The following is a 12,372-nucleotide window of genomic DNA, read 5'->3' on the forward strand; positions in this document are numbered from 1 at the left end:
TTTAACAAACGCTGCAGGTTCACTCCGAGAATTTAAACAACAGCTTCCTCTCGGAGAAAAGTTACGGTAAAGCAAACTTGTACAGTAACTTCAGTACGGTATTTAAGTGACGTTCTTTAAATACTTTTTGTCAGCTATTTGGTTATGCTTTTTGAACATGATGCTCTTCGTATGTCTTTGATAGCGCATTCAAACTGTGACATCAAAGTATCTTGAAAATAACGAGTTAGTTTCAAGAGTATTTTATACTCTATCTTAAATACTTTACAAGATTAGGTATTTCGCATGTACTCAGTTACTTCTTTGCCCGCTACTCAGTAACTTAACTTAAATACTTTTTGTGAGTGTCTTCGTTGAGCCTATGGTATATTAAGTGAAGGACGTAAACAAGAATGCAGTGTAGGAGGACACATTTTATCCGCATTGATTGAACAACAATTATACATAAATGACGACGGGATGAGGTGATTCACTTATTGAACATACGAAGGGTCCCAGTCTTCTTCCGGACGTTACGAGGCCAACACTGGAGCTCTGAGCAACGAAGAAGAACATTGTCGGTCGCCAATAGAAAAAGAGACCCTATAGTAAAAACTGCCGGTTACTTACGGTTCGCTCTCACTGGCCGTGCTTCTCGGCCCCATCGCACGCCAACAGCAGGGAGCCGTTACTAGGGGTCTCCTGCAATACCTACAGGACACCCAGCTGAGTGTTACGTTGTAAACTGAGAACCGCGGCCTTGGGCGCTCGCCTCCACTGCGACGAAGCCGGCCGGGTTTTATCTTTTTCTTTTTTGCTCCACCAGGGCGTAGCAAGCCGACATAGGTCTGGCTGACCTCTCCCTGCCTGGACGCCACCTTCTGTTCATTAAACTTATATATACCCCCCCCCCCGGTTACTTAATTAAGGTACGATACATTGTGAGTGACTCCAGTATTTTCTTTGCAGCATTCAGAAGATCACGAACAGACGAAGAAATCTTGAACTGGTACGAGAAATCGTCGACGATCTGCACCGACAACTTACTTCCCTGCAGTAAGTTCCGTGGAATGATCACGTTTCAATACGTCTTTCATGTACACTTGCTTACGGAATACGTTCAGCGGGTCGCATTCTACCATGCGACGAATAATTGCAACATAAATTTGATCAACGGTGAGGTTACTAGGAGAGCTTCAAAGAACTCAGGCAAACGCACTTGATAGACATTTTGCAGCCAGCAGGAACCTGCAAAAAGGAGCGCGTTTTTCATAGATACGACCCCCATTTTTTATACCTATCCATCCACTGGACGTAGCTACGACAAAGCACCCGAATCAATACATCCCTCCAGACATTTGCCCCACCGCCTATTGTTCACTTCTTTCATATGTAGGGAAGCATATTTGTCAGAAAGAAAAAAAAAAAGAAAAGAAGAGCCTTGTCCCGCATCTGCACTCCGGAAAAGTGTCCCCTTCTATGGCCCACAGAGTCGCGAGGGACGCTATCCAATGGCTATCGAGTGGTTCGCTGAGGATACGTTCAAGAAGAAAGAAACTTGGCCCTGAGAAAGTTTGTGCTGTAACGTGTAAGGGGCTTTCTAATTCAACTGCCAACATACGCGGCACGTTTTTGAGAAAGAACGGATATGAAATCAAACAATTCAGAAAAAAGGTGCTGACACCAGAACTCGAATCTGTATCTCCTGATTTCCTGTCAGATATGCTACCGCGACAGCCAGCAGGACTTTCTCCTGAGTTCGAGTGCCTCAGGAGAAAGTCGTCAGGGTCGTGGTGTAACGGTAACATATCTGACCGGAAATTAGGACGTACGGGTTCGAATCCTGACGTCAGCACCTTTTTCCTTAGGATTTCGTTTATCCTGGGCGTTGGAGGCTTACGTGTTTATTCGTGGCGCGCCTCTGCTAATTCTCGTTGTTTACGAACGGATATGTTTCCACGCCTAACATGACTATGACTGCGGCGGCCAAATGAAAGCTGATAACAACGTACCCACGACGAAAGCTATCCCGATTGAGATTACACAAGGCCTTTCCTTTTAGTATTCTCAGCCTCTATACCGTATATGTCCACGTTACGCAAACGACGGTGCACAAAGCTCTATGTGTGACCCTTCGCGACAGCTTCGACAACTGCTTCTTAATAACTATGCTGTGCTCTTCCTCCATTTCAATGCAACCTGTTATTGACGATACCAAATATTGATTCCCTCCATAATGATGTTGTGCATTCAAAGGTCTGGTTTGTACCACTATTATTATCATCATCATTGGGCCTCCGGTACTTGGTCAAATTGCGTAGAGTACGCTCTTCAGAATTTCCAGTCAATTGAACCGACCGAGTGCTTAAAAAAGGCCATCCGACATTCTCGTTCACGAGTTACCTTCGCGACGGCGCAGACAGGAAACAGTCCTCGAAATTTACGTTCATTTCCCAAAGAAATACCACTATCCATGAAACCGGGGGTCCCTTTAATGCTCGGTTTGCCTGTTCCTGGAGAGCCGGTACTCTAAGACGAAGCTCAAATTAAATCTCGAGTTGAAAGACGTCCTTCTTTTGTTGGCCCAGACGATGAAAAGGCATCGCTCGTGCGGTCCGCATCTGAGAATATATGATATTATAGCATGTGTTTTAGATTCTCTCCATGAGTTTAAAGTGGCATGCATGCATTTCAGCAAGCGTTCCTCGTTTTGTCCTCCTGGCTTGCTCCCTGGTCAGGACTGCGCCGTCGGACACATAGCTGGCGGCAACGAAGATTCCAGTTTCATTGAGAGTGGGATTCTGCCCGGCAGAAAACGACGTATGTTCTACATCCCTACAATCCGCTCCTCTCTCTCTCTCTAAAAAAAAGGGGGGGGGGTGACTTAGCTCAAAACCCGTTTCTTGTACGATCCAAAAAATCTTGTGGCGAGCAAAACGTTCAATAGCAACCACGGTAATCAGTCTGTATTTATAGTTTCGATGGTGAACGCATGAAACAGAGACTCCTTTTTTTTTTTTTTAATCGCGCGGTGACAAAATAAAACAGCATCTCTAGCAGCGCGCCAGGAACGCAAACGCAAGTTCGAACAATCAACAAAATGTTTAGATCATACCTTCCAACGGTCGTTTAGGTCTCAGACTTTCCGCAAGGAAAAGAGCGTGTCACCCGGCCCGCCATCATACCTTAAAGGGACTATGGCATCCATCGAGGTCGGTTCCAAAACTACACTGCCATTTTACCGGTCACCCATAGTGACGTCGCAAATTAGTAGAGCTGTTTCTGTGCAATTTGATGTAACGCATGGCAACAGCAGACGACGGATCTTGAGGGCATTCCGGAATTCCTCTCTGAAAACGTCACTTGGACAAGGCCAATCAGTAAGTACCCTTTGGCGCGGACAACGCCAATCAGGGAGCGGCAGAGAAAGAGACCTTCGCGTCCGATCGCCGAGCGGAAGTGATGGCTGGCGTCTGTAGGTCGCGGACAAGTCTGAGGTCGGCTCGTTGAATGCTGTTTCTGGTTAGCGTACGTGTTTGTACAGTCAAGATTGTAACACCGTGTCTCGCGGAACATATGGTTACGTCAGTCAGCGCTCACACTGATAAACGAAAGCCGGCGTATTTACCTATGTCTTTTCACTTATTATATTGCCGTGCGAACGCGAAGCAGACGACCTCGGGGACAATCACCTGCGCTGCGCTCCCATTCGTGTGCCCGGCTTACGTCGTTCTGACTTAGCTGCAGAGGGAGTGCGAATCTTTAAAACTCCTTTATTTAATAAGTAAGCTGGTATTCGAAAGAGAAACTTGGCCAAGTAGACTGGTGAAACCGTGCCGAACATTACCGTATATCTACCGTGTCTCATATACACCTATCTGGATGTCATAGTCCCTTCAAATACCCCGTTCTTCCAGTATCCGCCCTCTAATATACCGGCAAGCAAAACGCGCCATCTATCAGCAATCCCACAAAACCAAACCCCACACTTCCACCCTCCCAAAACTGGACAATACGCGGAAGGTGGTACATGTCTTAAAGGTTACATGTGGGTAAACAGGGAGGGTTCCCACAGCTGGCGCCCAACGTGGGGCCCGAGCCCACGACCCCGAGATTAAGAGTCTCGTGCTGTTGTCCCGGGACGGGGCGGTCGGTATGGCTGTCGTGAGGACAGCATAACAGGAAACCCATGGTGTTTTGTACGCAATGGCCTCATGGTTCCTCCCGTGCCAATAAGGGGCGTACGGTACCGCTCGTTCTGGGTCCCGCCCGCGTGCCCGGCTAGCGCAGTCGGTAGAGCACGAGACTCTTAATCTCAGGGTCGTGGGTTCGGGCCACACGTTGGGCGCCAGCTGTGAGAACCTTCCTGTTTACCCACCACCGGGACCAGGCCCGTCCATCCGACCCGCGCAAGGAACGCAGACACAAGTTCGAACAATCAACAGAATGGTTATTTCATACCTTCCAACGGCCGTAGGTCGCAGACTTTCCCCAAGGAAAAGAGCGTGTTCTCAGGCCCGCCAACACACCTTAAATACCCCGCTCTTCCAGTATCTACACTAATCGACCCCCTAATCTACCGGCAAGCAAAACGCGGCATCTATCAGCAACCCCACAAAACCGAATCCCACACGTGTCACAGCCATTTTCTATTTTGCTCTAAAATTTGGTTCCGTTTTTTACTCTTCCCCTCAAATTATCGTCCAAGATGGGAGAGTGTTCACTTGGAAAAAGGGGAGAGGAGCGGATTGCAACTCAGGTGGTGGGCTTCTCTGGCGACCTTGCTAATGGATTCTATCCATACCTTTATGTGTTGGTGTTTTTAGCCCTTATCTTCCTACGACACAGAATAAAGAGACCTCTAAAACACGACCGCAAGGCCGTTTCTGATTATCTGTCGTCGCTCGAGGGTATCAGAATCACGGTTTTTCGGTTATTTTTCAGGATCGCCGTAGGTAATGCAAGCACCGCTTCCCACTTCCAATGTACGATGGTGACGGCCTTCAATAAACGAGCCATAAAGAAAGGATTTTTGTCGTGTCAGACGATATTCAAATTGGTCACACTTGTTCACTGTGTTTTTCATTATCTGTACAATATCCCGGTAACAACATGGAGTGAATCGTGGATGAACAAAGCAGCCCAGTTTAAACTAGATGTCAAGAGAAAACCATTTCAGGTGAATGACTCCGAAATTTCCTTACCAAGTGTCGGATAAAAAGCCGGTGTCTTCTAAATCGTGTACACTGGAGAAAGTTCTGTTGCCGTTCCTGTCGATAAGACCTGATTGTGGTTTTCTCTTCACATCCTGTCCGTCTTTATTTTGCTCTTGATCGTCGCGTTCGCCCATCGTGGCGCGGAAATTGAAGTCAAACGACGTTTTTCTTTGTCTTTGTACCACCACACCTAGGTGGCGCAGCACATTTTTTCCGTGTTAGCAGGAAAACCTGATAGAACTGTGGACGTAGCCTATTTTCCTTGGAAAATCGCCCATTCATTTTGCTCGCAGAGTACGACGTATCAGGTCGACAGCGAGGGAAGGGTGAAAGAAAGAGGGGAAAGGCGATGATGGTACAGCAGAGGGAGTCGGACAGAAAATACCCACCACACACACACACACAAAAAAATACACGAGCATCCCCTAGTAGTGGATGCTCTCTGTACCACAGTAACCGCCAGGGTGATTGGGCGGAGTTACCCAGCGTCGTACCCATGGCTAGCACTGTTAGTTAGCACGTAGTTAGTACGTCGTAGCACTGAAGTTACTCGAAGTTACCCCAGCGTCGTACCCCAGCAACCATGCGTCGTAGAAGTGGACTACAAGGAGGCCGCCACCCTCGTCGCGCTGCTGTACATTACACCGAGATCTTCGAAAGGCAAGATCAAGAGGCTCCTGCTAGCCAAGCTCTTCAATTATCTTCGTAGAAAACTTGAAGGAACACAACCAGTCTATGATTGTCATGGGAGACTTCGATACGGACATTAAGAAGGCTCAGAACAACTGGTTCGCGGTCTTTATGGAGGAAGTCTTGGATTTGCATCTAGCCAGTGATGCTAAAATTCCCACAACCCGTACGGGAAACGTTATAGATCGTGTCTTCGTCAGGAGCATAGACAAGCAAGTGACTGCCAATGTACGTCAGCTACTTCAGTCTCCACATGCCTCTACTGTTCATCGTCGGAAAATGCCCGCAATGAGCTCATAAATGCTACCGCATCTCAATGACAATCCGCACAGCGACTTCTGCCGTAATTTTTCTATTGGTTAGCATTCTAAAACGATGCTAATTGCCGATTCGCGTGCTATCAATGCTATTGGAAATAAGTGGCCAATTGATGGGAGGGTCAAAATTCCACCAGGAGAAACAATATTTTGCAGGCCATTTGAACAGTACAGAACATGAACAGAACATGAGAAGAACGACGATCACGTGACGGAGACAACGAAAGACAAGACCCTGAAGGACGTACGTAGACACAGTGACACGCAAACTGTTGTCCCATGTCTCGCTTCCAATGAGTCTTTCCGTCTTTCATGTCCACTTCTGTGTTGACTTCCATGTTGTCTTTGTCGACGCAATGTTGCCCACCGATCATTCAGTCATATTTTGTATTAACCTCATTTTTGTTACGATAGATAAACATGCAAATAGGGTCTGACCGGGTACAAACCCAATTTCTAACACCCATTTTTCGTCCTTTTAACTTTACAACTTAGTACTGCAGCCAACATCAACATACAAATAACTGAAAACCATTCTTCCATATGTAGGTCCTTATTCCTTCGTACAAATGGAGACCCGGATAATCGGTTATTATTATTGGCAAGGGCCGTGTAACAACCATAACACTTACATGCCTAAACAAACTGACCGATATCACCCGAGAACTTCAGTGTTCACCGACGCGACCAGTTTTAATTGAGTTGTGAGGCGCGGTTTCGTAGCCTTGGAAAATCACTTGACCGAAGTAGTAATGAATGCGAAACAAAAAGCTCTTTGTGAGCTCAGCCTTTCTTCGATAAAAACGTTCCGTGGAAATACTCTGAGCTAATACATTCGTTGTATTTACACACTCCAAAGCTGGTTTCCGTGTGCTTCATGCTTTCAGTAAAATGTGTACCGTCTGCTGTCTTGTAGAGATTTCTTGATCACGATTCATGGCAGATTTTTTCCGGCACAAACACGGTGTAATCGGAAACACAATTTATTTTTTTCAGTAAACGTTCTTGCCACATCGATGCTGGTTTGAATCGGGGCTGCGACTACAAGGACATCCTGGACGCCGTGGAAGAGAACAAGTTCTGGAAGTCCAAGGACTCACCCGGACGCAGGAAAAGGTCGTCTCTGGACTCCCAGGGCCCGACGGCTGTCCCTGTCGCTCGCAGAATGCACGCATCTCTCCAGCAACAAAAGGCCAAATGAGTCGTCTCTTTCTAGAAGCTTTCTCGTAGCCACAACAGCCACCGGCGATGTACAAAGTATATTATATGCGCGGTCGCCATAGCTGCACGGTAAGCTGACGATTACGCAACCATGGTCCCAACACTCTAGAATACACACCTCTTTGATCGCTGCCAAACGACTGTCGTCTCCAAGATGACATCGCGCACCAAATGTCCGTTGGTCGTCTACTAACAAAAAGCAACTTCGCAATATGTTAATGGCTAAGGTCTGCTATTCTAGAATGTGTTGGGAATGGCAATTTCTAAATGGAGTATGGCGAGAATTTGTACTTTTCCAGTATCTGTCAACTTCCTCAACTCCCGTCCACTCCACTCCGGCTTCTTCCTTCCCTTGTCGTCTGCGCAATAAAGCCTATTTTTCGTTTTCACGTCTCGACTCTCGTGTTCTTCCTCCTAGTCGTTGATAACTGTTTGCAAAAAAAATTAATAAAACGAAATCAAAAAACAGAGAGCAGCGAAAATATCCCGCGGACCCATCACGTGACCTTCCCAGTGGAGGTGACCGCTGTCTCCAGAGGCAGGGAACAGACACTGCTACTACATCTGTCTTACAAAGAAATAAAAGACAGCTTTTGCATCAACGACTAAAGTTAAACAAGTGCCTGGGATGTTGGTGCATAACTACCTAATGCCACGTCCTTAGCGAATCCGCTATGAAACTAAGACTACTGCTGTGTTTTTAAAAGTGCCTGTTGCATTTTATATACACAGTGCAGTGTTGCTTTGTGATATATTGCAGTGATCTGAAGACCGTGGAAACTGCTGCGAAGGTTTTGTAATTAATAATTACGTGTTTAGTATTTATTTTATATTGTAGGAATTAAAAATATGATGCGAGGTTCCTAACTTTATTCGAGAGTGTAACATGACTGCATGGTATACGCAGGGTTGCAAAAAATCGCGATAAAAAAATAAATGGGATTCATTTCATTTAATCAATTCCTTTAAGTCTCCCTCTTAACTGACGGTAACATCTCATTACGGCCCGAGTCTCATTACGGCCGAAGTCTCATTACGGCCGAAAGTCTCATTACGGCCGAAAATCCTTTAATCCCCAAGTGTCTCGTTACGGCCAAAGTCTCAATACGGCCGAAGGTAGTCTCATTACGGCCGAAGATGTCTCATAACGGCCAAAAAGAAAAAAGAAGCATCCACCATATTAGCTGTGTATATACTGTGTTTTATGCTTCCCAAAATGTGTCCGAGGCGGTGTGCCCCCACGGCTTGTGTCACACACAATGGTTCATGCACACAATATTGCGACAGTGTTTCATGCATCCCTCGTGAAAAATGGTTTTATTGTCATATGTGTCACACGATATTTGTATGTGTTACGCCATTTTCTCTCAGTATTCAAGCAACATCCTACTCGTTGGTTCTGTGAGCGAACTGTGTGCGTGTTCTGAAAAGTACTCCACAAGGGAGCCCACTGGGAGCTCCAGGAGCCACATGACCTATGACCATGATCTTCTCCCCCACTAGCTGCCTTCTACAATTTACGTCCACCTGAAATTTAAAAAAAGTACATAAGGCACAGAACAAAATGACATATGCTTTCCTTTGATGATGACCATGAGACATATGCTGTCAAGCAGACTTTTTTTCCATATATTCGAAACATATTCAAGAATTATGGACAACAATGACAATTACGTCATAATGATGCAGCTGCATAGCCAGGAAAATATTTCAGGAGGTGCTTTATGAGGCTTGACATGGGGTGGAGGAGTCCCCCTCGTCAGTGCTTTACCCAGACCCCCCCTACACCCCCCTAACTTTTTTGCCTGTGCACCCCCTACAGGGGGTGCCCTTGTGATTTCAGCTTCAGATACGTCTGTAATGATATGTTAAGCTGTAATGACGTAACTATAATGATGACCTCCCCCCACAATTTTTTCCAACACCCCTCTCGTGCTTGGGATTCTGAATAAACCACTGCCCCTCGTTCATTTTCGTGGGGCACTACATTAGGGCTTATGCCACTGCACTGATGTCACAATGTTATAAGTGTGTGTCACTCTGGGCATTCGGAATTCCTCTAAGCTACAATATGTAAATTCAGAATACCCGAAGGGTAAGCATCAGATGTTACCTGCAGGCTTCATGCTGAAACGCGTGTACGCAAAACACTTCCGCCGTGGTGGGCGACGTCGTTAGTGTAATCATACACGCAAGACAATTGCGGGCACATGGAGTAGTGGCAGCAACCTGAAAACGATACATTTTCTTGCTTTATGAGTAATCAAAAATATACATTCCCACATGTTTCGTTTTGTCGTTTGCAGGAAGCGCTAATAAGGGAACAGCACTTGGTTGGTCACATGCAAGTCACAATGCGAAAGGTGCCCATATTTCGATTACGCGATCAAAAATTAAAAGTCTACAACCATGCACACTTCCCCATGCAACTACTTCCCCAGCATCCTGAGACATGACACCATGTATTCACGTATAGTGTAATGTGAAATGATATGCAGGAGTGAAAAAGATGCCAACATACCTGTAATCCAGTGTCCCATAAGTTTGATTCGATTTTCTGGCAGCTACCATGAAGAGCAAATGCACGATTCACAAGTTTCGTTTCGCCATTTTCATTGCTGTTAATTTCGTAACCGTCAAGCAATCCCACGTGACCTCCTTTGGATCAGTGCAGAGTGAAAATTACTTGCGTCATGAACATATATGTTCATCTCAGCGCAAATCACGTTTTGCATGCTATAGAAGGGAGGGGGGATCAATACTCTTTCTTTCGTGTTTTGATATCTTGTTGTTTTGCTACTCTCACTTTGGAGTTCGGATGGTGTCTAGCAACGTTGGGTACCTCGTTTCTTGTGTGAGCGAGTGGTTGCTGTTTACGACGTGTTCATATATCGATTTGTAGTGCTGTAATGTGCAAATTAGCGGACTTTATAGCGGCTCTCTATTTTCCGTCGTTGTCTTTCGAGCAGCGCCTGTTGTTCCGGTACAAATCGAGTTGAATGAATCGCCACAGCCCCAACGTACGTATATCGCGCAGTGTTGACCAAGTCCAGCAGGAATTCTGGTGAGTAATGCTTTCGTAGATTGTCTGGATTAGTAGTGTGCTGTCCACACATCGTTGGATTCTCATACGAGTAATTTAAATGAATCAAAACAGCCGAAGTGCCTGTAATAGATGTAACTCGGTATCTGTTCGTAGGATTGCGTTGTTTCTAGTTGGTTGCGCGTTTAGGAACAACAAATTTATTCGAAGACGATAAGATACCGACAGTGCATCACCGTACAGCAGCATTTACTCGTATCATTGTGAGCCATATTTAATTTGTTAAAATTTGTCGTCGTATTTCTTCAAAAATAAAAGCGCAAGTTGGCGTACTTGAATTGATCTCCTTGAACTGCTTACGTCGAACGTCTGCAAATATTGTACTTATGTGCCTTCGCGCACCATACTAGGCACAAAAGCATATCTGATTAGAATAAATACTTCAAGAGGAAGTCATTCAAATACATTGTTATTTATAGCTGGTTTTCCATTCCAGGCATGGTATGTGGCTGCACGGAGGATTCCGAAAAGGAAAACAACATGGCTAATAGGATGTTGCTGCCCAGGGAGTCCTGGCCGAAGAGGTGAGCTGTTAAAATCATCATAAGGTTCTGTTGTGAAGTGAGAAATTTTGTAGTAGTGCACGAATGTTAATTCGAGCACTACCTTTATAAAAAAGAAACCAGAAATGGAAAGTTATGCATGCATCATTTCATGAATTGTAATGTATCACTATTTGATATTCACATGTTTCCATTAAGGGAATGAACTACTGAACCTATATTCATATAATGGTCATGCTCTGTGTTTACCTGGAAGTCACATTTTTAAGGCTTGTCATTCTTTTGTCTAGATGAAGATTTATGTTAACCTTGTATGAAATAACAGACACGTATCAACACATGTGCAGCTTGTGCACATTAAAACCAGCCATGTAGAGACAAATGCTTGTTTTTTTTATATATTCTAGCCTATTCATGGTTGCTCTTTGCTTCTTGCAGGTTTATTCATTCCAGAAGCAAGAATTGTACAATTGTAAGGCGAATGGAAATAAACTGACATCGACTGAGATAGGTGTTCCGTCTTGGCCAGTGACTGTAGGATGGCTCCAAAAGCGTCACAACAAAGCCAATATTCATCTAGCTCTCTACAAGTAGCTAACTCCACATAGTAGCCTGCTTCACAGCAACATCAACACTACCTTGTGGGAGTACACATTACACAATATGTTGCATTGTGCTGTGGTATGATAACATATCGTTTGTCTCGCAATATGTGTATATAAATGTGATAAGGGCCCTAAGGGCACAGTGCATGCCTTATACCCTGCTGAATATATATCCATACCTGGCTGTGACATTGCATATCAATGCAGGTTACAATACACATTTTCACATTTTGCCGTAATGAGACTGCCTTCGGCCGTATTGAGACTTTGGCCGTAATGAGACACTTGGGGATTAAAGGATTATCGGCCGTATTGAGACTTTCGGCCGTATTGAGACATCGGCCGTAATGAGACTTCGGCCGTAATGAGATACAATCTTAACTGACCATTTTCCTCATAATCGTGCAGTGCGACGACGTGGTAATAAGTAATTCGTACATAGCATTAAATTTACTCCCCACGACACGTAGGTTTCCTCGATGATGAATACAAGCTGAGATTTTACTTGTGGAACCCCGTTGAATGTCACGAAGCAATCCTCTTTCCAAGGAAAATTATTTGGTAAAAACAATAAAATCCTTTAAATCAATATTACCACCAGCAATTAAAATCAAGATGATATAGATCCCGCAACCCTGATGGTACATCAAATGAAGAGCACGCTTATGTTGGGAATGTACGACAGGTTGCGTCAAATTCTGACACCTCAGCCACACGGTATCTTGCTCTTAGTGAGTA

The 12,372-nt window shown here is 45.0% G+C and overlaps 2 protein-coding genes and 2 long non-coding RNA genes across 6 annotated transcripts in view; 2 read left to right on the forward strand and 2 right to left on the reverse strand.

Annotated features, from left to right (window-relative positions):
• The window catches only part of LOC135394181 (uncharacterized), a 46,726-nt gene extending 38,914 nt beyond the window's left edge, over nt 1-7,812 (forward strand). The window contains exons 3-5 of one of the 3 annotated variants that reach the window (XR_010422778.1): nt 949-1,035; nt 7,199-7,492; nt 7,723-7,812. Coding sequence is in view for 2 of the 3 variants with exons in the window: in XM_064624774.1 (XP_064480844.1) it covers nt 949-1,035; nt 7,199-7,403 (292 nt within the window). In the remaining variant the exon portion in view is untranslated. Of the gene's footprint in view, nt 1-948; nt 1,036-2,674; nt 2,800-4,923; nt 5,009-7,198 lie in introns of those variants that run through there. The other 2 variants (XM_064624775.1, XM_064624774.1) reach the window with 2 other exon arrangements.
• Nucleotides 1-12,372, reverse strand: part of LOC135394182 (uncharacterized) — a 283,276-nt gene that overhangs the window by 245,296 nt on the left and 25,608 nt on the right. The gene's annotated exons all lie outside the window — the stretch shown is intronic.
• On the reverse strand, nt 8,488-10,038 carry LOC135395374 (uncharacterized). Its single transcript, XR_010423045.1, has 3 exons — nt 9,945-10,038; nt 9,537-9,652; nt 8,488-8,950 (listed from the first exon to the last, which is right to left on the reverse strand). It is a non-coding gene; the product is annotated as an uncharacterized LOC135395374 (long non-coding RNA).
• LOC135395375 (uncharacterized) lies at nt 10,199-11,535 on the forward strand. The gene is made up of 3 exons (XR_010423046.1): nt 10,199-10,487; nt 10,963-11,050; nt 11,468-11,535. It is a non-coding gene; the product is annotated as an uncharacterized LOC135395375 (long non-coding RNA).

Source organism: Ornithodoros turicata, chromosome 5 (assembly GCF_037126465.1).
Source record: "Ornithodoros turicata isolate Travis chromosome 5, ASM3712646v1, whole genome shotgun sequence".
NCBI classification, from domain to species: domain Eukaryota; kingdom Metazoa; phylum Arthropoda; class Arachnida; order Ixodida; family Argasidae; genus Ornithodoros; species Ornithodoros turicata.